The sequence below is a fragment of the Copadichromis virginalis genome, linkage group LG2 (genome assembly GCF_057382275.1).
Source record: "Copadichromis virginalis isolate Kocher_CV1m ecotype Utaka linkage group LG2, C_Virginalis_male_GT1.1, whole genome shotgun sequence".
In the NCBI taxonomy this organism is placed as follows: domain Eukaryota; kingdom Metazoa; phylum Chordata; class Actinopteri; order Cichliformes; family Cichlidae; genus Copadichromis; species Copadichromis virginalis.
The window spans coordinates 3,912,197-3,938,193 of NC_140619.1; the positions used below are offsets into that span (position 1 = coordinate 3,912,197).

General features: G+C 40.0%; 1 protein-coding gene across 1 annotated transcript in view; it reads right to left on the reverse strand.

Moving 5' to 3' along the window:
* Positions 1–25,997, reverse strand: part of slit3 (slit homolog 3 (Drosophila)) — a 241,607-nt gene that overhangs the window by 77,168 nt on the left and 138,442 nt on the right. Inside the window, exon 6 of the mRNA XM_085468616.1 lies at positions 16,179–16,250. Coding sequence (XP_085324742.1) covers positions 16,179–16,250 — 72 coding nt within the window. The remainder of the gene's footprint in view (positions 1–16,178; positions 16,251–25,997) is intronic.

The window sequence follows — 25,997 nt, forward strand, 5'->3', positions numbered from 1 at the left end:
AAGCCAATGTAAGCATTGATTTTGAGTATGGAGTGTTAAAAGGTTTAAATTCAGCCTCTGACCTGGAAGCTTCTTGCATTTACAACATATTGTTTATCTCCTGACATAAGCATTTATGTAGCTACTACATGATACCTAATTTAAATTCATCGTATGGTGCATATGTATTATTTTTTTTAGAAAACTACAGCCAGCTAGTTAGGTTCACAGGGAGGAGGCCAAATAATGAGCCAAATCTGGCCAAAACCGACAGTAACCCGATCCACACTGTGCCATTAACAGACAGGTTTTGTACAGATTAAAAATGAGATGGGGGGGGGTGGGAATATTATATATATATATATATATATATATATATATATATATATATATATAAAAGCAATGTTAGTGGTTAAATTCTGACTTGAGTTTCTTCCTCTGAGTGCTTTCCCACACAGACGCTGTAAAGGGGCTGACTATCGAAAGGCCTTAAAGACTCTTTGAGTTGTCTGAAGAGCCCTCAAAAAAATCTTCCCCCAGACCTCATTACAGCTTTAAGGAGAGGAGGCAAAATGAAATGCACGGACACTTCAATGCCACATTTGCCTAACTTCTTCATACCTCACACTTTTATTACAAAGAGAGCTAAAGTAACAAGGAGGGAACTTATAATGCATGTCAATCAAATAGGTCATGTCCATTTAACCTTTAAGGATTTACTCCTTTACCTAATGACAGACAGACAAGTGGTGGGATCTGTCTATAGGGACATCTAGAGATAAATATGTTTGTGTATGTCTGTGTGCATGGGTGTATGTTCAGGGCTGGACAGCCGAGTCAGACAATGAGACTACCGACCCTTGAAGTAATCAGTCACAGAGAGTCACGCTATGGTGCAGCCCTGTGCAATGTTTCTGCACATGTAGGTGCGCATGTGTGTACGAGTATGTGTGCTTGCAATGTTGCGTTTGGAATTATTGCCTTGTTGTCTGTGGGTATGTTTTGTGAGCAGAGAAAGAGATTTCAAGGATGCAACTGTTTGAATGAAAACTAGAGTATCTTCATAAGTGTAGTGTGGGAGGACGCTGAGAGTGTGAGCCACAGAGAAAGAAATGGAATATATCAATGAATGCTCCTGTCCTTGTATCCATGTCTTTTGATGAGGAGATTCTTACTTGTAAGTGATTTTTGACCCTTATGACTTTAACACTATAACACATCTATAAAAGGCTATGACGTCTGCAAACAGGCTTTACGGCTTTTGGAAAAGAAGTAAAGCTCTTTGAGGAAGAGCTTTTAGTACTTGAATTGTCTCATTCTTTTTTTTTTTTAAACTTTCCCACGGGATTTAATGCCTACTTTCTCTGGCAGCCTGGTGTTAAATCCTGCATGTGTGTTCTGTTTGTACCTGTCAAGTATGTGTGTGTGAGAGCTTTCGGTCCTTTGTGTATACGTGTTGTTCAATGCATATATGCGCGCATGTGCGTGTGCGAGCTAAGCGGACTGGTTTAATAAACTTTCGAGTGTTTGAACAACCAAAGTCGCTCAATTTCACCCACTCATCTCTGAGAAAATTGACATTTCCAGAGTGTTGCTGTTGGAAACCACTCTGGGAAAGCTGAACTGTTTACAACCCAACCCCAAAAAGCACTGAGAGGTTGAGAAAATTACTAGCTATTTTTTAACCAAATTTTGTTTAAGTCTAAAATTATGACAAATGAGTACACGAGTGACCACTTTTTATTTGATGTACGAAACAGTAAAGTACAAATCATTTTTGAGTGAAATGTTGACATTATAAAAATGGTCTGTTATTTTTATATAGTTGCACAAAAACAGGCTGGAAGACGAAGAGAGGGAAGAAAAGGCTGCCGTATTGGTGCTTGAATTAACTGAATAATGATGTTTGCATTATTCCTCACTGAGACCAGTGGGTGCTGACTGCTGCAAGCTTTTCAGAAGGACGAAGGGGGAAAAATATGCCTGTTAGTGTACCAAATTCCTGGAAAAGAGTTATATAAATCAGTGGAATAGTAAGGAAATCCTGGTGAAACATCCAGGCTTCTTGAAGTGGGGTGTAATTGAAAGCCCACATGTGGGGTAAGATTATAAAACCGTTCCTTGACACCACAAACTGATGATGTTGATTTTAATCAAATTAGCTGACACTATGTAAACGGGACCACATCATGTTCATCACTGGACAATTCCATGTGGTTTGGCAGGAGGCTGTATGTGTGCGCCTGAGAGTGAGAGAGAGCAGCTCAGGGGCTTATTTGTGTGCATGTGTGTGAATATGTGTGTAAGAACACAATGCCAGGTTTTTGCTTTGTGATATTTCATAATCATTCAGCCCTGTATTAAAAACGAATAATGAATGCAATATAATATGGGCTTCTAAAATGAAAATCTTGGAGGAGTCGTGTGAGAAAAAAGAAAGAAAAAAGAAAGGAAAAAAAGGGTATTAGAAAGGTTGGAAGACATCTACATAAAAAGCTACTGAAGAGACCATTACACCTTAAATGACAACAAATTAGATTGCAGATTGCCTCTCTTCTTTCACTCCCCTCCTCCCTTGTTCTTTTATTTTGCTCCCATCTTTTCTCAATTGTCTTCTAGCCCTGCTTGACTTCCATCTTAAATCTCCTTTCACTCTCTCTTACTCCTCTCCCTCATCACCATCTCTCCTCCTCTTTCCTGTCCTGCCACCCAGTGGGATGTGATTAATTGTGCGTGGGTCAGGCTGCTGGCGTCGAGCTCTTCCAATATCTGAAGCTGGTCCCACCTCTGCATAAGCTCTGCGTTACCCGTTCCCTCCCTCTGTGTAAATCGGCTGGTACTGACTTAATGTGTTACCTGCATGGCTGTTTAAATTTTTTACACTGCCTCACCTCCTCTCTCCTTCATTATGCAATCTTTTATTAAACAGAACCAAAACCAAAGTTAAAAATGTCTCATTTCAGCAGCATAAATATTAAAATAATGGATATTTAAATTATGTATATTTAATTGTAGATGTGTGTATATGTAAAACAGCTGGATGGAATGAACAACAAGGTAAAAAGAAATTATCACCAACCAAGATTTGGTAGGTTGTATTTGGCCAGCGAAAATGCTGAGCCACTGTCAGTGCTCCTTACTTGTTTTTCTTCACCTATTCCTCTTTCCAACATCTTATCATATAAATATGTCAAATTATGTCAAATTGGTGTTGCCTAATTTGTTTAAATTGTGATGACATGGCCACTGGTATTACTCAGCAGATTGCACAGGAGACCCAGGCTACTGCAGGGGCCTGGGTGTGAGTCTGCCTGGAGTTATTTCCTGCTCTCTCTCCCTGTTTTCCTGTCTACTCTGCTTCCCGTTGAAAAAAAAATGGATAAAAAGGCCCAAATAAATCTTTTTCTTTCTTTCTTTTTTTTTAAGTAAGCTGGCACCTTTAAAGCAATGCCAAGGGAAAGTGAATTTGGAGGTCTGCTATGGGAGACACACAATTCCCCTGATGGTGATGTTGCAGCCAGCCATAAAGGCCAACAAAGTTCACGCTGGGAGGTGCTGTTAGCTTCAAACCAACACACAACCATCCCTCATGGGATCTGAGTTCAAGTCCCCTGTAGGACTAAAAGTTTTAGATAATAGGCTTGCTGTTTTTACTTTCACTGGACTGGTTAGGTTAGGATTACAAAATAATCACGGTTGCTGTGTTTTCATGGGAATATTAATCTGAATTGTTTAGACAGTTACGCCCTAAATTCTGTAACATCACAAGTAATATGCTATTAAGATTTTTTTTTTGTCATTACATATGTTATGAATATTCGCTTTTCCCTCCTTGCTCTTAATCACATGCACCTTTTTCACTTTTTTAACTCCTTAAATAATTTAAACAGTTCAGGTTTTTTTTTCCTCCCAAAGCAAAGCTGGCTCCTCACAAACCCACTATTGCCATTCCAATGGAAAAATAGCCGTCACAGTGCCTCTTTCTCTCTTTTGAAGGCCTGCTTTTCATTCTCTATATCCTCCCAGCATGTTCTTCCTCTTCCACAACTTTTCACCCACCCACCCACCCCCCAAAAAAGTCGTTATTTTGTAAACAGTAGCTACCTTGCATACTTAGCTCAGCTCCTCTCCATTGATTTTATTTCTCTCTTTTCTTTCCATACCCACCCTCCAGTACATTTTATACAGCTGTTTCTAAACTTTTAGTTTCTGACTGCTACTGACTCTCTTTCATTTTCTCATTTTGACCCGCTGCCTTTCTTTCTTTCTCTTCCTTCATTCCCACTGTGCCTCATCCTTCTCTTTCAGGTCAGACCCTCTGTCTTTGCCAGGGTGCTGGTTGTTGCCAGGGTGTGATGGCTCTGCTGAGCCCGCTGACTCAAAGAGAAGCCGAAAGGCCAGCCAAACCAAAATCACTGAACAGCAGAAAGCTGCACTGCTTTGTTCTCTTCTGACCCCACTGTGCATATACGCACTCACACACACGCGTGTGCACAAACATGGAGAAGCATTGACAAAGACACTTGAAAACATGCATCCACTTATAGGGAATTTGTTTCTGAATCATCACAAGCACACACACCTACACACATCACCATTTTCTGTATTACTAAACTTTAGTTTTGAGCGAGGTTTTTTTTCGGGGGCTTCAATCCAGCACCCACGCGTCACGGATACGAGACAGATCTGGAGGCAGGAGGCAACCACAGCAATGCAATCGTTACTGGGGGCACTGAGGCAACTGCACTGGGGATATTCTGACGTGTAAGGCAAGCGCATATACACACACATGTGCGCGTGGTTTTCTGTACCCACCAACTGTTGTTTAATTTTGACAGTTGTACCACTGGAGCTGTACAAACAACTGCTTTATTTGGACAGGCATTAGGTTTAAATTACACTCACGGCAAAAGTTACTTTACCTACAGTGGACTAAACATTTTCCGTTAACTAATCTTAAGAAAGAGTTGGTTTATTTTGCTTTGTGACGGCTTTCAGTTCAGCTGAAGCAACCATTAGAAACCCTGGAAGGCAGATGATTCATGCATCATGCGCCATTTAAATCAAACCACATGGGTATTTTTATATTACAGTACTTATATAGATAAATCTATAAAATTCCCAAAGTTTGGTTGCCAAACGAAACATGGGTTAACAATTTTTTCTTATTTTTGATGTTTTAATTGTTTTAATCGACTGTAACATAACATATATAACATAATATAATGTAGTATAAGCCTATAGGAGTGCAACACAGACAATGCCTTTTCACCTTAATGTGGCATTGAAGTGTTAGATCAGCTCGGCCAGGACACATCACTCTCATAAAGAAAGCACAGCTCTCCTGCTGGCAGTGCAGTGCGTGAGATTATTTCCTTATTTCCTATTTCACCATTTCTTGTGTTTTTAAGCTTGCAGCTAAACTGATTTAAGTACGGAGCCTCAATCAGTGAAGCTGAGGCCAAGAGGTCAACAGCTCAGTAGGTGGAAACATAATTTATTGCCTCCTGCTTTCAAGCTGGATGTACACATAAAGCAACAAACAAATAAAAAGTAGGAGAAATAGGTCACTTTGGTCTCTCTGATTGTAAAAATAATCACCAAACTATCCAAATACATAATCTCACAGCTTGACTAACCATTATTTGACATTAACATGGAAATAAGTTTATTTATATATGTTATAAACATTGATGAAAGGTTGGGTAAATGTGGTTGAAAAAGCATGGCAGAAATTAGCAGAAGAGATGCGAGTAAATAATCTAAAAGATGAGAGGGAAGCAGGAATTAAAAGGAAGGCAAATGTGCAGAGGAGGTATACATGACTGGAAAAAGAAGAGGAAGAGTATAAAGACAAAGAGAAGAGGTAATAAGAAATTTAGATGAAGAAATATTTGACAGTTTGCATAACCGAGTCTGTGTTTGAAAAGGGGAGTTACAGGCAAAGTGAAAGTCACCTTGTGAAGTTACAGTGCACTGAGCAACTCTGTCCGTCTGCCCTCATGAATTATGACAGTCGTCGGCCAAAACCTCACTGCTACACACACACATGCACTTCACTTTCCTTTTTCTCACTCTGTCCCTCTCGTTTTTCTTTCTTAGCGGCACAGAAAGTTGTGCTTCGCCGAGAAAAGTGATCATAAAATATGCAGCCGATCCACTGCTCTTCTGAGTGCTTCTCAGACCTCTTAGCTCTCTGTGTGTTTGTAATGTGCATATGGGCATGTCATGTAAATGGCAGACTCTCGCTCTCCTTTCCGATTTTTCTGTCAAACCATTTTGCCTGCCCCGCCTTCATCTGTCTGTTTTTGCACGTGTCGATTTTTCTATCGGTCTTGGTTGCAATTAATAAAAACATCAGTGTTTAAAGAAATAAAATTCAGTTCAGTCACGACACCTGTTCTGCTTCTCGCCATTATTAAAGCTCAGTCCTTTCTCAACCACCTCCCCCTTCTAGCTGTGCTTGAAAGTTTTGTGTGCAATCAACAGAAAGATGGATCACTTACACTATTTAAAAATATGCAGGTTTTGCTTCAGTTTTATTTTACATATTTGCTCTTTGTGACTGTAAATATACAAAATATATTTAAATAGATTTAAAAAGATGAATGCAAATGAAATGCAACATACCTTTAAACTAGCTTCATTTTAATAAAGAGGCTGTTAATTGCCTTGCAATTGATGCTGTTTGTATCACTTTGTTAACATAAACTTACCAAAACAATTACAGACAATAAGTTTCTGCATTTTTAATAATTAATTCCATATTAATTTCCTCATGAGTGACCAGGCTAGACACTTCCGGAGCACTGCAAGCTGATTTTGGCTTTTCACTTTACATGGGTGTAACATCCCACTATGAGACTATAGTTCGGATGAACAGGCTGTACAGATAAAGCAGTTGTACGTGTTATTGGCCTGTGGAAATGTTAATAGTGGGGTTCTTTGTCGCAAGAGCGTGTTTTTTTCCCTCAAAAAGCAGCACAATTAAAATGCCAAGGTTCATTAGCGTAATTGAGTGCAGTGACTTTGTAGTGAAACACGCAACAAAGTCTCATCACCTTAAAAACTTTCAGATCTAAAGATAAACGATTAAGTGAAAATTCACCCTCTTTTTAATGAAATCTATTTATATCTGAAAATGATGAAGTACTTATCATTTATTTTCATTAATCTTCGTTGTCAAGAGAGGGGAAAAAAAGCGAGTCAAAAGATCAGTGAGCAAAAACTGCATCTAATTCAACTGGTTGAAAACTGGCCGATGAATAATTACTAATTAATCAGCTTCCTATCCGCCTGACCTGGCTTCTCGCAACTACTCAATGAGTTCTCAGAAACATACATACTTAGCTTATGTGGTGTGTGTGTGTGGTTTTGGTGCATGTGTGCATCTGTGTATGGGATGTGCTTCGCTGCCAGAACCGTTTATGAATTTATGATTGCGTATGCATGTGCACATAGTTGGGTGCCCTTTCCCCATCTCATTGGGATGCAAGGCGTGAGCCTGTCGAGTGAGAGCTGTCCAGGCTAGCTTTGGAGTCATTAGTGCGCTCGTTAGTCCAGTTATGTTAAATCTAAATTACCATTCATCATCACACAGGGACCCATCATTTATTCTGATGTGGCCTGGCAGACACATGCACTAAGTGGATTAACTCATTCAAAGACACGCAGACGCACTTGCCAAAACACAATGGAATTCAAAATCAGGCGTTAGCTATGTGGTAAGTGCTTTAAAATAGATTATATATTATTGATTGAGACATTGCTGAATTAGAATTAATTGGTTTGCCCTTGTGAATATAAACCACGTAAACTGCACCCTCCTGCAAACAAATGCAACAGAGCAGTGAATAACAAATCATCATGCTACAATCTACTGTATAATTTTTTAATAGGCTAGACTAAACTGTCACCTTAAGGTTATAAAGCCCTTACAGGCTGGCAACCCTAATCCCAAGACCACACTTAATATTCTACAGTAATTAATGAAGTTATAAAAAACTTCTCCATGCAGTAATAAGTCAAAACAAGTTTTTTAAAAAAGTGCACGGAAGGAAATTAAAACAAGTTTTGTGGCTAACAAGAAGACATTTTTGTCTGCTACTTTGAATTCTTGGTTGGTACAAAGGAATAGAAGAGTACATGGGAAAGACTACAAGGTACAGCAGTGTGAGGCTGGCTGCATTCAGCACTGGCACTCAGCATTAAATTAGCTCCCGCTGAGTAAAAACACACTTCGTGCGCTGGCACACACAGTCATTAGCCGCTGCAGGAGGAATGCCTACCATCTGCGCTGACGTGATTGCGAGGACGAGGTATTCTCGGGAATCAAACTGACAAAGTGGATCGAGCAGCTTCTCTGCCAAATATAAAGACTGTGTTTATCACATAATTACATTTCCACTTCTGCTGTGTTTATTGGCCTTACAAGTTTGAGCACACACAGTTTTGACCATCAAAGGCTTTAAAAAAAAATACAAAAACGGTGGAATCAAAGTATTAGGAGGAAAGCCGACTGTGGGATTGTTGAGTTTAATGATCACGGTGCTCTTCACAGTAATGCACTGAAGAAAAGTCATAGTTCAGTCTCCGTTGTTGTATTTGCATTCGTAGTTTGACTTTTGAGAGATAAAACAACAGCAAGTCTTCACCCCGCTTAGGATGCTTATAACATACAGGTCAGAACAGGATATGCTTTAGAGCAAGTCTGATTTTTGTAAAGGATGCAAACAATCAAAATGTGTTTATCAGCATAACCAATATTAATCTGAAACCTTCAAAGCTTGCATAGAGATGAAAGGACCTGTCAAGTAATTAAGATGAATCTTTTTGTTTCATGTTTAGTGGGAAAGCAGAGTGACATGCATCCATAATGTGTGCCATTAGGAAAACCACTTGTTTAGAATTATTTCGCAGCACTAATTGATTCTGATAGGTGTTTAATGACGAATATGATAAGGCCACCCCGGTGTGCATTCTTTCTTGATTTTCAGTAAAGACCAAACAAAAGAACAAATCAAGGGTGACTCTGCCTCTGTTTTCACGTGTGATAGAAAAACGATCCCAGGCTTGTTTAGGCATTTTGGTATTCACCCAGAACTGTGAAATAATTGCTATCTTTACGTAACACAATCGCTGCTACACCTGGCATGGGATTGGAATCTTCTCTTAAATGGGACCATGCCCTAATCCAACAACTTTAACCCAGTGTTGTAGTTGTCTAAGCTTAGCAATGACTTTCCGCTGCTCTACAAAAAAGGTGCACGGTAACACAAACTGTGCTCGGGAGAATCCTCCAATAAAGGTTTATCACTGTCCCAGAACTGGAAAGCTGATCACTCGTACCTTTCAGCCGAGTCTCCCTGGAGCACAGATACCTTTCTAAAGGGCATCTCTTGCCTGATAGAGAGATATGCTCCATGATGTGTTTTCTGACAACCAATGTGTGGTTTTTAATTACCCAACATGGTTTGAAATTCAAAATGAACACATAATTTACCAGTTGACTGGTTAATGTTTTACATTTTTTAACACCTTAATAACAAGTGTTTGGTTGCGCTCTTTGAAACTTTAAAGGTAAAAGTGGCTTTAAATGCACATTTGTTTCTATGCTCCACGAGAGCATTTTTTATCAAAAATGCAGGCACTAAAGAACAGAGAGCATTGTGGCTTCTTCCAGAAACATGTTGGTTGATGGAGTCTTCCACTTCAGCTGGCTTGGAGCGCCTGGGCCAGTGATGCCAGTCACTATAAAAGCTGTCTACTTTCAGAGAGACTCTCGTTATGCACTTTGAGTTCACTATCATTTTCCCACTAACATCCACACACTCACTCACACAGACCTTTACTTGCACACCACATCTCCTTTTTGCAACTGATTTTATGCGGTGTAAATAAACCGCTTATTCAAGGTGCAGTTTTTTGTTGCCTCTGCCTCCACTTGCCGTGGCCGTTTGAGCTGTCATTATTTTGGTCATGAATAGTGAGTCCTCTCAGGCAATGTTTTATGAGTATACCAGCCATTGCATAAAAGCTAAAAAGTTAATTTCAGATATTTGTTTGCAGCATCGCAGCCTAAAGACTCTTCTAATTTTCTAGCAGAGAAAGCTTACCTAAAATGACTAATTTTCCAAGATGGCAGTATCAGAGTGGGTCTTCATTACTTGGCAGTGGAAAATGACTATCCGGATATTAACAAGAATGTGCAGATGCCCTACAGCACAGGTCAATCTCAAAACAGCGCCAATGCAATAACGCATTAGGACAGCAGTTTAGATTGGCCATTCACAATACAGATATTTGGCATTCTTGTTAACAGATAATAGATGCATGTATATAACATCTTTGTGTTATGTTTATCTAAGCAATGGAGGCAACACATATCACTTAATTAAAATTAAGCCATATTGCCAACCAATCTTGATAAAAACTAAAAACCGGAAAATCAAAACATCAGCCACCCAGTGGGGTCTCCGTCCTTACTTTGAGAAACCCTGTTCTGAGTCTATCTGACAGCCTTGGTGGTCTGGAAACAACAAAGGGCCAAATTGAGTCAGTCAGTCAGACATTTGTTCCATCAATAATTAATGCCTCCCTGCTCTCCTCCCTCTGATCCTTTCAATCTATTTTCTATCAGAGTTTCTTCTACTCGCTAATGTCACATCAGTGTTTCTTCCTTCTTTTCTGTCTGCCATTTCATCTCCCTTTCACTCTGATGTCTTTTATACCGCTCTGTCCTACATCTCTTTCTTCTGGTCTTGTTTATCTGCAACAAATGGACAAGGTTTCACCTGCCTCCCTTTTTCTGCTTCTTGTTTGTTTTTGTCCTGCATCACTTTTACAGTATGTATCTGTCTATTGTTCTTATCTCTGCCTTCTCTCCCTGCATTTTATCGCTCCTTTTCTTTGCACACTGCACATCTTTTTGGTCTTCCTCTGCATCTATGGATTTCTCCACTTTCCTTTCGACCTTCTTTTCTGTATTGCCTTGTTTCTCCCTCTCTCCTCAACAGTAGATAAATAAGTTATATCCAGGAAACTGGCTGTTTTTACAGCACCAGTATTACATGCCTTCTTTTCTTCTTCTTTCCTCAAATTCTTCCTTCTGTCCCTTTCCCCCCCCATTCTGCTAACACCCCCCCTACCCATTCCACCTCCCCAAATCTCTCTTGTCTCTTGTCTCTCCAGGCAAAAAGGATGGGATAGTAACCACAGCCCTTTTGGGTCTAAATAAATCATAGCCCAGCACTGCCTTGCTTTTACAACACCGATCCTTCACTTTCATCCTGGCAACCATGAAAGAGAGAGCAGAGAGAAGAGGAGGCAAGAGCGAAAGAGACTATCTAAGGACATATGAGTAAGGGGAAAGGATATCAGAGGAAATGGTGAATTTAAAGGCTCTTTAGTCACATCTGTCTTTCTTTCTAAGCTTCTTCAGAAAATAAAACTCTTCTGTCAAAGCCAGAGAGAAAGAAGCAGCATTCAAACCCTTAACATCATAGAAACTTTTCTTTTCTTAGAGTACAGAAATTGGCTCTTTGTTGTGAATTGCTGAGATCACTTCCCTGCGACTAGTACGGTATGCTTTTTTGTTTGTTATTATTTCCTGTCGGATTCTTCAGGAGGTGAACGTGAGTCAAACTGTGATGCTTAAGAACAATACGTGGCAAAAATTACAGAAAGTGTTAAAGGGGGGAAAAAACCCTTGAAAAATGCAATGATTAAAAGTACACTCGTATTAATAAAAACGAGGAATTCATTCTTTTTTTTTGCAAAGAGAAATGATTACAGCTTTTAGTCAATGCATACGCAAATTTTTCAATTTGTGACAGGTCAAATATTTTATCTTAAATGTGTCTGAATTTTTAACACGTTGTCTAACTTTATTTAGAAAAAAAGCCCCATCACTCCTTTTCATTTCCATTATATTATCAATTATAACAAGATTAATGAAACTAACAAACTCAAATCCATTTAGCTTTTACAAAATGAGCCGCACACCCAAATATTCAGCTTTGACGAGTCAAAGCAGCTCCTGTGAAACATATTAAGCTCAGATAAAGCCTAGTCTACCAAGAAACATTGGCTAATTAAAAATGACTAGATTAATTAAAGTGGAGATTCATTAGTGCCACAGAGAGAGAGAGAGAGAGAGAGATCCACTTCTTTCAATTAGCATGATGCGCGCACACACAAATTACTAAAACACACACACATATCTATTTGCCTGCAACCTATGCACTTTCTTATATCTTATGGTTGGTTTATATGGAAAACATACATTATTATTGTAATATTAAATTCCTACGGAAAGTAATGACTGTATTTTATATTTATTACACCAATAATTCATATGCAAGCATTTTGGCGGGTTGGTGGTTTGATCCTCAGCTCCTCCAGCCTGCCATTTTCACCCCCAATGCATCCATCAATGTGTGTGTGTGTGTGAGAGAGAGATAAAAACACTTAGGTGTTAAAACAAAGTGCTTGTGTCAGTATGTGTGAGGCTTGTAGTAGAAAGCGCTTGGGCTGCTCAATTAGCGTCGAAGAGCGCTATATAGTAAAATATCTGCCCATTTACCATTTTTACCATTTTTGCAGCACAAAGATACCCAAAGATAATTTAAAAAGTGCTTCAAAGGGAATACCTATATTTAAGCGTAGTCTCCGAATGGTTGGATTTATCCGAATGTCACACATTCAAAACAGCGGGGATAATGAAATTTGTAAGAGGGAAAACTAAGTAAAGCTAGAACTAACTCTCCACCTAAAGAAAAGAGTAAAAAAAATCTGGCACTAGAAGTATCACATATAAGCTGGACAAGGACGCCAACAACCCATCAGCCTTGAGTGTTTCATCTGTCGAGAAAAGTTGGCTAATGCTAACATAGTGTCAAGCAAGCCGAAGCGGCACTTGGAAACCAAACAGCCCTTCCGAGGGAAATTTGGCCCAGTTCAGAAGATTTCTGGATGGGAACCAGAGGCATCAATTTAGTGGATCAAACAAATTGAAAGTGCGACTCGAGCAAGCTGAGAGTCATTTATTGCAAAGAACAGAGAAAAGGCCTCACATGTAAAAGCAAAAGAGTTATTGCATAAACATGAAGGTGTAATGTTACGTGCAGATGCCAGAAATATACAAGAATGCCTATATCTAAGTGTACAATCAAAATAACTCATAACGGCAGTGAAGTAGAGGCTAGTTGGCGCAAATATGAATACAGGTGGTTGAGCAGGTAAAGAAAAATATAGAAAACTGCTGACCAAGTGGATCGCAGATGCTACTCCAACTAGGACTTTATTAAAGTATAAAAATATGTTTTCTTTATAATTTCGATCTATCTTCTTGACTGACTAATACCCTATAACATGTCTAAAAACACGTAAAATATTATTTGCAATTTCCCAGAGATCAAGATGACATTTTCAAATTGTCAAGTCCCCAGGCTGGAGATATTTCTGCTTGACAAACGACCTAACCTCTGTTTGATGGATAAACGAATGTGTAATAGAAACACTGCACTAAACTTTAATCTAAACCTAATCATCCTAACCTCAGTGCTGCTCAGCCATTTGAACAGCCGATGGCTTAAAACTTAAACCGATCCTTGAAAAGACAAAAGCACAAGAAGATACTCACACAGGTGTGAACAATCAAAAATGCATACACCTACCTGATGGTGCAGTCACATGACCTCCAGTCACCGTTATCTCTATCATCCATTTTGTACTACGATCACGGACTCAACCCCAAGAACTGAACAGATGGGACTGCGTCTGTGTTTGTGTGTGCGCGGATATGTGTGAATACGCATGCATCTGTTTGTGTGGCGAATGCGTGTGTTTGTCTGTGCGTGTGCGTTAAGATGCTTGAAATGAAGATCAGTCCAGCAGCAGAATTGCTTACTGTCATTCATGCCCTTTGCACATGAACACAAACACTTCAACGCACACAGACACACGCGCGCGCACACACACACACACACCTGCCTTTATTAAAACGTCACATTCAGTGAATATACTGTGTGCTGTCATGCTGTCTGCTGTGAATGGAACGGCTGCGTATTTACAGTGAATTGTAAATCCTGCCGAGCACTCAGCTGTCAGAGTCTTATGAATTGCTAATATGTTGTATCTCGCACTGCCGATCCCCCTCTATCTGGCCCCTATCACTTTCATTGTGCGCTGAGCAAAAGTGAGGCCAGGGAATGAAAAAAAATCTAACTTATAAAAGGAAATAAAACGTGGAGATAAAGGATACGATGGCTTTAATGAAAACCTACAATACTGTCATGAAGTATCATTTATAATGAACATGTGCATTGATTTTATTACTTATAGTAGCGGTGATTACATTTTATTTTGATTTGGATGAGGACTACACTGCCACACACTGAACCATTTACCACAGTATCCTCTGCTCTATTTAATCATTTATGTGAGCACATTAGCAGCACCAGACTGCACCAAGAACAATCACACCTACTTCAGCAGGATACTAATCAAGATGTGTCTGATACTGCTGGGAATCTCTCTGAGCTTTTGCATCACATACCTGCTTTCTGCTGTATATCATCTTTATGCATATTGAATTTGATCACATTTTTGACCCCACAATTCTTAAATGGGCCATTTAAAGTGAAAAATACACTGCAGACAAAGGTGGAATCAGCATTACGGAGAAAATTCCTTTAAAAATCTAAATTCTGCCAACTTCCCAGGCTTCTTTGGCTTCTCATCCTTATCACAGAAGATGTATACTTGGTAGCTTTGCCCTTAATAGTCTCTCTGTGAATATTATTCCTGATATAGTAGACATTTATGTGACAATGAGACTTTATCTCAGACTTTCAAGCTGATGACTATAATACCTAATTATTGTCAGAATGTGTTGGAAACCCTAAAAACCATAAGAAAAATCACATTCTTGTCTTGTTCTTTTCCAACATTTAACTCAACTGGGAAACCAAACAATTTCTAGTAGTTCTAATAATTTGCCGGCATATTTTCCAAGTCATATGTAGCCAAAGATGGACAGACAGGTTGGAAAAAGTGGAATCACCCCACTTTTCTCTCTTCTTTTTGCCTGTTTTTTTAGGCTAATCTTTCTTTCACTTTGCCTGTGCCTGATTTTCTATATGATTATTCCTCATTAAGATAATCAAAAACAGTACCACTAACCTTATCAGCTATCAGCAATGCCACCATCACAGAACAAACTTATTTTCAGCTGCTTTTTCCTAATATCAGGATCTGACACTAGCACAAAATATAGGGAACAGAGTAAGAAAATAATAACCTGATTCTGTACTAACAGTAAAGCCTTGCAACAGACACACATAGAAACCCATTCATGCACAATTACATGCATTTGTACACACATACAGGTGCGGAAAAAGTAGACACCTTTTTACTAATATAGCTTTCGTTGCACAGTGGCCGGTCACACCTCTGAGTATAGTGACAAATGAGGAGCTCTGGAAATGTAGACAGATCAGACGCACACAATTTCTCCTCACACACTTGCGCAAACACAGACTCAATAACTCACACAGCTGGAAGCAAACACGTAAGAACATTAATGTATCCCCATATACAGGAGGAATCACCCACATATGCTAACACACATGGAGCGCAGAAATGCAGAGCACAGCAGGTGGCAGATACAATGTTTCCCATCCCATTGTTTGTGTTGTATTTGGGTGTGTATCAGTTTAATGTGAGTCAGTGACTACACAATTTCAGGCTGATGAACAGGTAGGTTTCATCTTTGCAAGCAATGCGTACAAGTACTTATACAGCCACCTCTGCAGTCATTCAAGTCTAGAACTGAGGATAATTCACACGCAGAAGCATTTAAGAAACTGTGATCTTTAAACAAAATCATCTTCAAGTTACAGCTTTTCTTATACTAAAGACACAAAGCAGACATAGAAAAGTACATGAAGGGGAAAGAGGGACGATACAGAACTGAGAGGGAAGTGTATTCCTTTTAAATGAAAGGGGAAAAAAGGAAAGGGCGAGGAAACTGAATAAGACATAAAGCAAAGCTTATAATGAGAAGAGGAGAGTGCAGGACATATCCTTGTTTCACAGACAAAACATGAAAAGGGGAAGAGAGGAGAAGAGGAAACTGATGAGAGAAGGAGGAGGCAAAGGAGGAGAGAGATGGAGGACCAGGGTTTTTCTCTACTTACAGAATCTCCAGATCGCGCAGCGCTCGGAAAGCTCCATCTTCGATGCAGCTGATGTGGTTGCTGTCCAGTTGCCTGCACCGCACACACAAACACACACACACACACAGACACACACACACAGATGAGACAGAGATGGGAGAGAGTCAGGCGCAAGTCTGCAAGGTCCGCTCAGCTGGGGGAGGGACTAACAAAAGATGGGTTGCTTGAACGAGAGTGTGTGCATGTGGATATGTGTGTAAGGTGATACCCAAGTAGTGGGCTTAAGGTAGCAGGTAGGAGACACCGGAGTTAACTCTCTCTCTCGCACATGCACTCACTCACACACACTCTAGGAATATCAAGTCCAGATGATAGCACGAAAGCTAAGGTTAAGTCTCTCACCTCGGTGCTGATATGGCCAGCCCTAAGGAGAAGAGGAGAGGAAAAGGAGAGCGCGAGAGAAGAGACCGGTGCGCTGAAGTGGCCTGCCTGGCATCAGCCTATCACCTCCTTCCCCTGCCGCACGCCCAGCGCACACTGGCCACCGGGAGAGAGAGGGGCGAGAGAGATAGGCACAATAAAGAAGAGAGCGAGCGAGCGAGCCATTGCTACTAAAGCCCACCCTGCTTGTCTGTTCTGTAAATATTAATTGCATCTCTCCTCTCCCATCCTCCTCCTCTCCCTCCCCCCATGTCCTCTTTTATTCTTTTTTCCTCTCTCTATAGTGAAAGAGGGAGTAATTTCATTACATTAGGCCAGCCAATCCATTAAGGGCCTTTTACCGGCTCTGTCACTGAAACAATTTCATTAAAAGGAAAGCCTCCGTAAATCAACCTACAGTCACGACTCTGCCTCTTGTTCCCATTCTCCTTCTTTCCTCCCTCTCTCTCACTAACTCCTCCATTTCCAGGCTTGCTCAACAACTTGCTTGCTGGACTACCAGATGCACCCTGTACCCCACTGCCATCCATCCTTTGCTTTTACTTTAATTTGCTCGGCTCTAGGTATTCAGCTCCCCTCCCCACCAACATCATCCACCCCTCATGAACCCAGCAACCCTGAAAAGTCCACTTCCTCCCTTCCTTCCTTACTTCCTTCCATTCCTCCAACCCATTCATCCCTCTGTCCCTCCTACCTCATCTTCTTCATCTACAGGAGAGTATGGATGGACTGCAGATGAAAATACACAAAGGGCAGACATTTAGAAGTATCCTCATGTCCCTTGTAAGTGGCATTTAACCTATTACACACACAGACACACTCAGACAGGTGGACACAGGTAGATTAATACGGTAAACACAGCACAGAAAGATTAAAATACATACAAACTGACAGAAACACTATGAAACTATTTATTGTCTGCTCTTGAGCCACTACAACTGTGGGGCAACCGTGGCTCAGGGGGTTGGGAAGTGCATCTGTAACCGGAAGGTCGCCGGTTTGATTCCCGGGCTCTCTGTCCTGGTCGTTGTGTCCTTGGGCAAGACACTTTACCCTGCTGGTGTTGGCCAGAGGGGCCGATGGCGCGATATGGCAGCCTCGCTTCTGTCAGCCTGCCCCAGGGCAGCTGTGGCTACAACCGTAGCTGCCTCCACCAGTGTGTGTGAATGTGAGAGTGAATGAATAGTGGCATTGTAAAGTGCTTTGGGTTCCTTGAAAAGCGCTATATAAATCCAATCCATTATTATGACTACACCTTAATCTTTTGTCTTCTTCTCTTCCCCAATCTCCCTTCCGCTGGATTCCTCCATTGCTAATCACTTTTTCTTTGACTTCGACCATCTTATGTTCGTTTCTCTCCTCTTGTTTTGGATCAGTCTTCTCCACTTTTCATCTCTCCCAATTCACAATCCATGTTTTTCTCTCATCTTGTCTTTTATTCCCCCTTCACTTTTTCCCTTTCGCTCTTCATCTACCCATCTCTAATCAATTTCGTCTCCCTGTTTTCTTTCATCAAGCTTTTTAATTTATTTTTTTCCCTTCTGTGTTTGCCTTGGTGTCTGCTTGGCACACTGCAACACCCGTTAAATCAGTCATGTCAGCTTTTAACCCCGAGGAAGGTGCATCCCAAAAAGGCAGCTGTAGTTTTCTCTCTTTCTGTAGGGCAGCAGAAATCACATCAGAATTTCATTTTTGTTTGTTTTTGTATATACATGTCCACAGTGTAAGTCTGTGTAAAAGATTTTAGAGACATATAAGTCCTCGGAGTATCTGAAAATTGTATTCACTACAGTGCACCACAGGTACACCTCAATATTCTGTATGTCCGCTTATCAACAACAGGCAGCTGGCCAGAGAAGGGCCCAGATGCACCATCTTCAGACAAGATAAATGTACAAACTAAATGTTTTAGAGCACATAGCAGTAGTAGAGAGTCATTATCTTAACACAGCTCTTTATACAAGAACATGCAAAGCAAACTCAGAAATATTTCTATTGAGACAAGGCTTCAGAAAGCTACCATATAAAGTTCACTGTAATTTTTCATTGCTTGATCATTATACTCTCTGAGGCGGCGCTGACATGTGCAGCAGGGTCACAGAAATGAGTTGACGGCACAGTGTAGTAAACGTATTCTTCAAGCTTCTACCTGGTATTGACCAGCTACTAGTGGTTAACAATTGGCATGGTTTTGATTTGGAGTAAATAGAGAAAATATCAAACCAATCCATACCCACAGGCCAGGTTTGGATCACAGCATAATTATTTTCAACCCTCCAAAGACTTCCATAGAGTGATGAGATGCCTGGATTTTCTTTGAAGCAATGCAATCATATCTTAAAGGTGATTTAGTGTTAAGTTCTAGCTCCTAGCCATTGTGGCACTTCATTAACTGAGCACAATCTGTAAAGATTGGACAGGATCAACAATATGGAGCACTAAACAATGATGGTATATGAAAGCGTACATAAAAGAATAGTCTGGGTTTGTGCTCTTGTCATAAGTCATGTCTTGAAGCTATTTTTTTTCTTTGTTGCCCACTTGTTGGATGAGAGCCGCAAGTGTAAGCATCTGTTAAATGACTGAGTCTAAAATATAGTGAGTCTGGGGATCATCAGCATATGGTTGTGCCATGTTTTCTGCTTTATGTAATTAAAAGGCATGTATTTTGGGGGGAAGGAAGAATGGCGCACAGCCTAAACAGCCATATGGAGATGCATGGCACCGCTAAAGTTGGCTAGTTATTACAGGCTTTTTATTCACGGCACTGTTCTTTTAATGTCGAGGAATAAAGTGTAGAGACAGACAACCAACAACAAATTAGGGTCTTTGTCATTCTATTCATACATCGAAATCTATGTGTGAAGAATGGCAACTCATGTGGTGTCTGAAGGAACTTTCCATCCCACACCTGCTGTTCTAGCCTGGGCTCCTGTAACTTAACAAAGGCTACCAGTTATATTAAGCTATAGCTTAATTTAACTGGTATCATTTGTTTATATTTTACAAATAATGTAAAATATAAAAAAATGAAGATAATTTGGAGCCTAGGTGAATCAGCCAATATTGGTGTCTTGTTAGCCTGACATCACAGTACAGGGGTCCAGTTCAGCCTTCACCTTAAAGTGCAAATATGTCTAGCTGCTAAACGTCATCTTTCCAAAGCTACCTTTTCATTTACACTGGCAAATGAAAAGAATACCCATGAAACATTTCGTAAAAACACTTCACTTCTAAATGTAACAGTTCTTGGTTGCTGGTTAAATTTTAAGCTGTTAGTTTGCTTTCAGTGCTAATTCTACAGTCTAGAAGAGGGGTGTCAAACTCTAGGCCTCGAGGGCCGGTGTCCTGGAGTTCGACACCTGTGGTCTAGAATAACACAAATAAATGTTGTGTAAGGATCTGGGCTAGTGGAACTTTAAATCAACCTTGGTGGAAACTTTAACTATAGATTATATGCTTTGTTTAATTTTTGCAAAACCTAAAAGCAATAAAAGGGTGTCCAACTCCAGGCCTCGAGGGCCGGTGTCCGGCAGGTTTTAGATGTGTCCTTGATCCAACACAGCTTATTCAAATGGCTAAATGACCTCAACATGTCTTGAAGTTCTCCAGAGGCCTGGTAATGAACTAATCATTTGATTCAGGTGTGTTGACCCAGGGTGAGATCTAAAACCTGCAGGACATCGGCCCTTGAGTTGGCCTAGAGTTGGACAACCCTTGGCTTACTCAGTTATTCTAATTGCAAAATTAATCAAAGATTTGTATTCTTGCACTTGACCTCTTCTATGACAGAATTAAAGACAAGTCCAGAAATCTATGGAATAAAAGAAAAGTTGTTATTATCTTCAGTAGATTTTCCATGCAAGAAGAAAACATACTTTTCTGAGCCTTCAGACGGTCTCAAAGAGATATAAAAATTAGTTTAATGATTGTATATTCTGAGTATCAAAACAGTATTTACAGTATTTCTAACCCTCAATCCTAACCAAATACTTCCCTAATAATTAGTTTTGGTTGCCCTAAATTTCACCAAACCTGTTGGCTTAATCCTCAACTTTTCCCACCATCCCCCTTCCTCCAAATTCTTCTCCTATCTTTTGCCATCCTGGCCTTCATCACCCCGTCCACTTGGGCAAAATACCCACATTTTGGAAAAGCAAATGTGTTTAGTACAACAAAGCATTTATCCATGATTCTGCTTGCTGGACTGGACAGGACATGTTACTTAGAGAAATTGTGTTCCTTGCCCTTCAAGGAATTCATTTTTATCTGGCATTGACCTGAGCTGTATGTTAGGCTACTCCCCATGTCATATTAATCACTTTTACATTGGAAATGACAGTTAACCACAATTTGGTTTGCATTTTCAGGTAGTGTCAATCTTACGGTCGTCTTTGGTGTCTTGAATTGAATACCCAGTGGCTACACTAGAAGCCAAAAAAGTAAGTAAGTAAATAGATACATACATAAAATGGCTCACAAGCATTATGGGTAGGGGATTCTCATCCCTTAATAGAGCTGACAAAGACTCTTAGACACTTGCTGAAATATCTTCAGATATTTCTCTTTTTGATTACTTTTTCACTGCTCTCCTCCAGAAACTTTACAACTCTGCTTTTCCGCAAAACGGAGAACAGATACTTGTTTCTACACTGGCAGCTGTCTTTGAGCTTCCATCTTCAGCCACAAAAAACAATTTCATCATCTATAATGTAATTGGATTCCTCTGACAGCTTTTTACACCAAGCACCTTGATTAATGGTGACATGATTGGTATCAGTCAAGTAAGGGCAAGTTTGTGTATCCATGTGCGCGCTCTATATCTGTACCATTGTGTTGTCTTCTGAAACCCCGTGTGTTCCGGTCATGGATGTTTGTTACAGGAGATAGACCAGGGGTCCAAAATTTAATTTCCTTCCATATAATTAGTTAGTGTGTTTAATCATACCTATCATAAGGCCTATTGGCAGACTGATTCAAAGCTTCCCTCTGCTACCATCTGGAGCAGAGGTAAGCACACATGGACATACACGGACATGCTGTCTCTGCATGAAATCATCAGTGAGCAACCACTACTACCTGAGTAATTAATAAAAGGATGGAAGATAGGAAGGAAGGAGGACCATAACTGTGTTTTCACCCCATGAATTTTAAGAAATAATGAGTCATCAAAACTTTAAATTATTGGCAATCAAAAACTTCAAACATTTGTTGTCTTTGTTGGTAAAGTAAGTAGACAATGAATAGTGATGGACACGAATAGCAGGCAATGGAAAAAATAGATTAATTTGTTATTGCTTTCTATTATAAGACACTTTAAACAATCACGTTGAGTGTTCTGAGGTGTCACTGGTTGATCTGTAAGTATATACATGGCACGATCTACCAATAAGGTTTTCGTATATACTCCCAAGTGTTGCTGGAATTTTGACTACTGGTTCCTGCATCTATTTTTCCTCCCTCATTAAGTGTTTGAAAAAGGAATGATTGCACTTCTTAGAAGCTTTCATCCATCCATTTTCCTAACTGCTTGCCCAATCAAAGGGTATGGACAGGGGCAAGAGGCATTTCATCGCAGCACTAACGCAGACAATCATTCACTAAGGAAACTAAGGATTACATTTACTTTTAGTTACCTTTCTCTGACTCGCAGGGACTTCATATAGATTAGGCTGTGTATCGGAAACACCTGTAGGTGAACAAAAATCTAATTTAAAATGGAGAAAAAAGCTATTTTAGAGGAGTGTGTGTTTGTAACGACTAATAGTTGGTTATTAGGTTGGTTGGACTTATAGTCGGTCACATAGGTACCAATGCTGGTGGACATCTTTTGAAACAGGTAATTAAAAGCCTTTTGTATCATTTAAAGTGAATGATATTTGCATTTAATGTCCATTTAGATTTGAACAATTCAGGGTAGGATTTGACTTGCTAATGATAAGTCTGCTTTTAGTAATGTTCAAGGGTACAGGAATAAATTATGGTTTTATTGTCCAGCTTTTTCCACAAAAAGATGCAATCAAGGACATCAACGAGCTTCCATTAAAGTTTCTCTTTATTATTATTATTATTGTTATTATTGTTGTTGTTGTTGTTGTTGCTGCTGCATACTAATATAGATTAACTGAATATAAAATAAAATTAGCTTGAAGTGCATTTTAAAAAAAAGAAAAAAAATATTCCGGAAAGCCAGAAATCTAATTTCTTGATGTATTTTAAAACTGATCGTACTTTACTGTGTTTCCTTGTATGTGATTTTAGGTCAATTTACCATCAAAACTAAATTACAAATCCTATCATTAAAATGAAAAAAAGGACTTTTAGGTGAATGCAGTCTAGCCATGTAAATCCTTTTGCATTCAGACAAAACAATTGACATTTTCTACCTCATCCCTCCATCAACCTACTGTCTCTGCTGATCATGACCTTTAATGAATTAGCCACATCCTGCCATTTAAGGACATGTGTAGTGGGGGCTGGGTTCAAGCCAAGAATCATGGGAATCTGAGTAAACCCTGTCAGAAAGCTGGCTGTCGTGTCTCCATCCTACTTTCTCTTGCGGCACTTTGATTTAAGGACGCTTTCAAAGGGAAGACCATTATTAGTCTTTTTTTTTGTATATTTTCATGCTTGGCTCCAGCTGTCCATTGTTGGATGTGGTAAACAAGTTGAAAGTAAACATCTGCACTGGCGGAGACACACTATGATACTGGTGTGTGTGCACATGCACGTAAACGACACAATGTTCTCACCTCTCTCCAAGGCAGTGTAGTCATAATTCAAACAAACGGCTATCTTGCACTGCATTGTGGGTAGGGAAGCATGAAGCATGGAGATGTTTTACAGGGGAAAAAAACAAAGGAGGCCATGAAAGGACTTCTTTTTTTTTATTCTTACACTGAAATACTGTATACTTTTGTATTTTGCTGAAAAATGGCATATTCTACTCTCTGAATACATTCTTCCAAAGCACCTGGATGGTACTATGAATGTGTAGATAGTGAGCATAGGTGGACCCAGCGGGTAAAATGAATTAAATTTTATCACAATAAAAAAACGGGTAGGATAGTGAGAAAGCAGGCAGATGGAAAACAAGGTACAATATGAGGACTTGATGGCTGCAAAAGATAAAGAGGCATGTCTGTGTGGGCACTGAGGTGTAATGTCAGGGCATATGAAACAGCTGTATTTTATCTGATGGTCTATGTCTCTTTGTAATCTAAACCAGCAGTCCCCAACCCCCGGGCCTCGGACCGGTACCGGTCCGTGAGTCGTTTGGTACCGGGCGGCGAGAGTTGAGGCTCAGGTGTGAAATGTCTGGTTTTCAGGGTTTTTATCGGTTTTCAGCGTTATTTTGTTATCGTTTTTATCGTTAACTCTGTTTTCCTGGGTCTTGTCACGCGTGTTATGAATAAATCTTCTTTTTTTCGGTACCGGTACTAGTTTTATTTTGTTGTATTTATCCGTGACACCTTAAAGGCCGGTCTGTGAAAATAATGTCGGGCATAAATCGGTCCGTGACGCAAAAAAGGTTGGGGACCGCTGCTCTAAACTACAGCGAAATGCCTCCCAACAAAAGTAGCGCACATTACATACACACTAAATGTATACAGAACATAGTTAATAAGCATTACAGTAGCTGATTGTACATATGAAGGCGCAAATGTTCAGTGCCAAAGATGCTCATGAACAGGTTAACATGACAAGAATTCATTTAAACAAAATCTTTAGATATGATAGTATATTACTACATACAAACCCAGTACACAATACACAAATTTTGACACAGTGTTCAGATGTGTCCAAACTTGAAAAATGCCCTTATCATTTCTAGTTTGACTGACAGGTAGGATTTAAGGGAATGACAAGACTCTCTGTCAGCACAAAGTATAGGAGCGATCACACATATACACTCAAACGTCTATACACAGAGGACTAGCACAGAGCCTGTCTCCTTAGGTTAGCGTAAGACTGTAGTAATCACATTTGCCAGGTTCTTGGCTGTTTCAGCAAATTAGTCATGTGATAGTGGGGTCGAAAGGGCTGTTGTGTCTATGTGTGCATGGTATACGTGCCTGTGTATGTGTGTGTTGTGCCTGTATGTAAAGGAAACAGTTCAATAAATGACAATGCTATGGTTGCCACTGGGCCGCTTGAAAGAGAAGAACCAGAAGAGAAAGATAGAGACCCTACCCTCTGAGAAACAGAGTGAGACAAAAAAGATGGGAAGACATGGACTGAGATTGAAAGAGGCAGAGGATAGGGTGAGAGCCAGGGAGAGCTGGCTACATAGTGAGAGCGGGAGAGAGAGACATGAGAAAATCAATGCTGTGTCCACCAGGGACAGAATGTCATGAAGGTTTTTTTACTCCGTGGTATAATGGAGGGCTGCAGCCTTTTACTGCAGGAGTCACCTTGTCTAATGGAGGGAGGGATGGAAGGATAGAAGGGAGAGTAGAGAGGGAAACACTGTAAAAGAGGGAGGGAGGGAATTTAGGGAGGTGACTAATTGGAATAAGTTGGAGACTGAAAACTTTTGGAGAAAGCGAAGAGGATAGAATGATGATGGGAAGCGCTGCAGCTGAAGAGTAGAATAAATGAAAATAAAGAATGATAGAGAAAAGAGAAAAAGGATAGAAAGATAGAGAAAAGGGGGAAATTATGAGAGGGGGAGAAGGAAGTTGTGGACTGAGCATAAAAGAGGTGGCAGCGATGGGAGGATAAACTAGAGAAAGAAAGATTAAAAAAACAGGGAGGAGGAGGAGGTGTTATAAGATGTCAAAAAAAAGGAGACGGAAGAAATGAATGATCCTGGCACAGCTGAGTCGGCCGTAAGTTTGACTGAAGAAGAAGAATGAAAAAAGGATTCACCTTGTAGCTCAAAGCTATTTAGTTAAAAACATTTTAAAAGGGGCTGAGGCAATTTATAATCCATTGTGATTTATGTGACATTATAGCTTTGGTAGAAAATGAAGCTCCAAATGTAAACGGAGCATGTACGGCTTCTCTATTTTCATATTGGATTGCAACTGTGCATGTTGCTCCAGTGGGACAGACTGTGGCTATACTGGGGAGCACTCAGGTGCACGTGTGAGATGCCAGGAAAGAGCTTTCCCCCTTTTCAGCACATCTTTGGTGGATTTGAAGTCCAGCTTAAAAACATTAATATAAAAATGGTCACAGCTAAGGGATGGAGGAGTTGTTTTCTTTCTGCCACTGATCTTCAAATGGTTGTGAAAGTGAGTCTAAGGTGAAAGAGGTAAGGTGATGTGTAACATTTAGCTTGGATTGAGAAGCGAGAGTGGATTAGATGATCACAGGCCAACCTGAACTCAAAGGTTTGGAGCTAAGCCATGGGAACTGACACTTGCTCACTTACATGCTCACACACACACACAC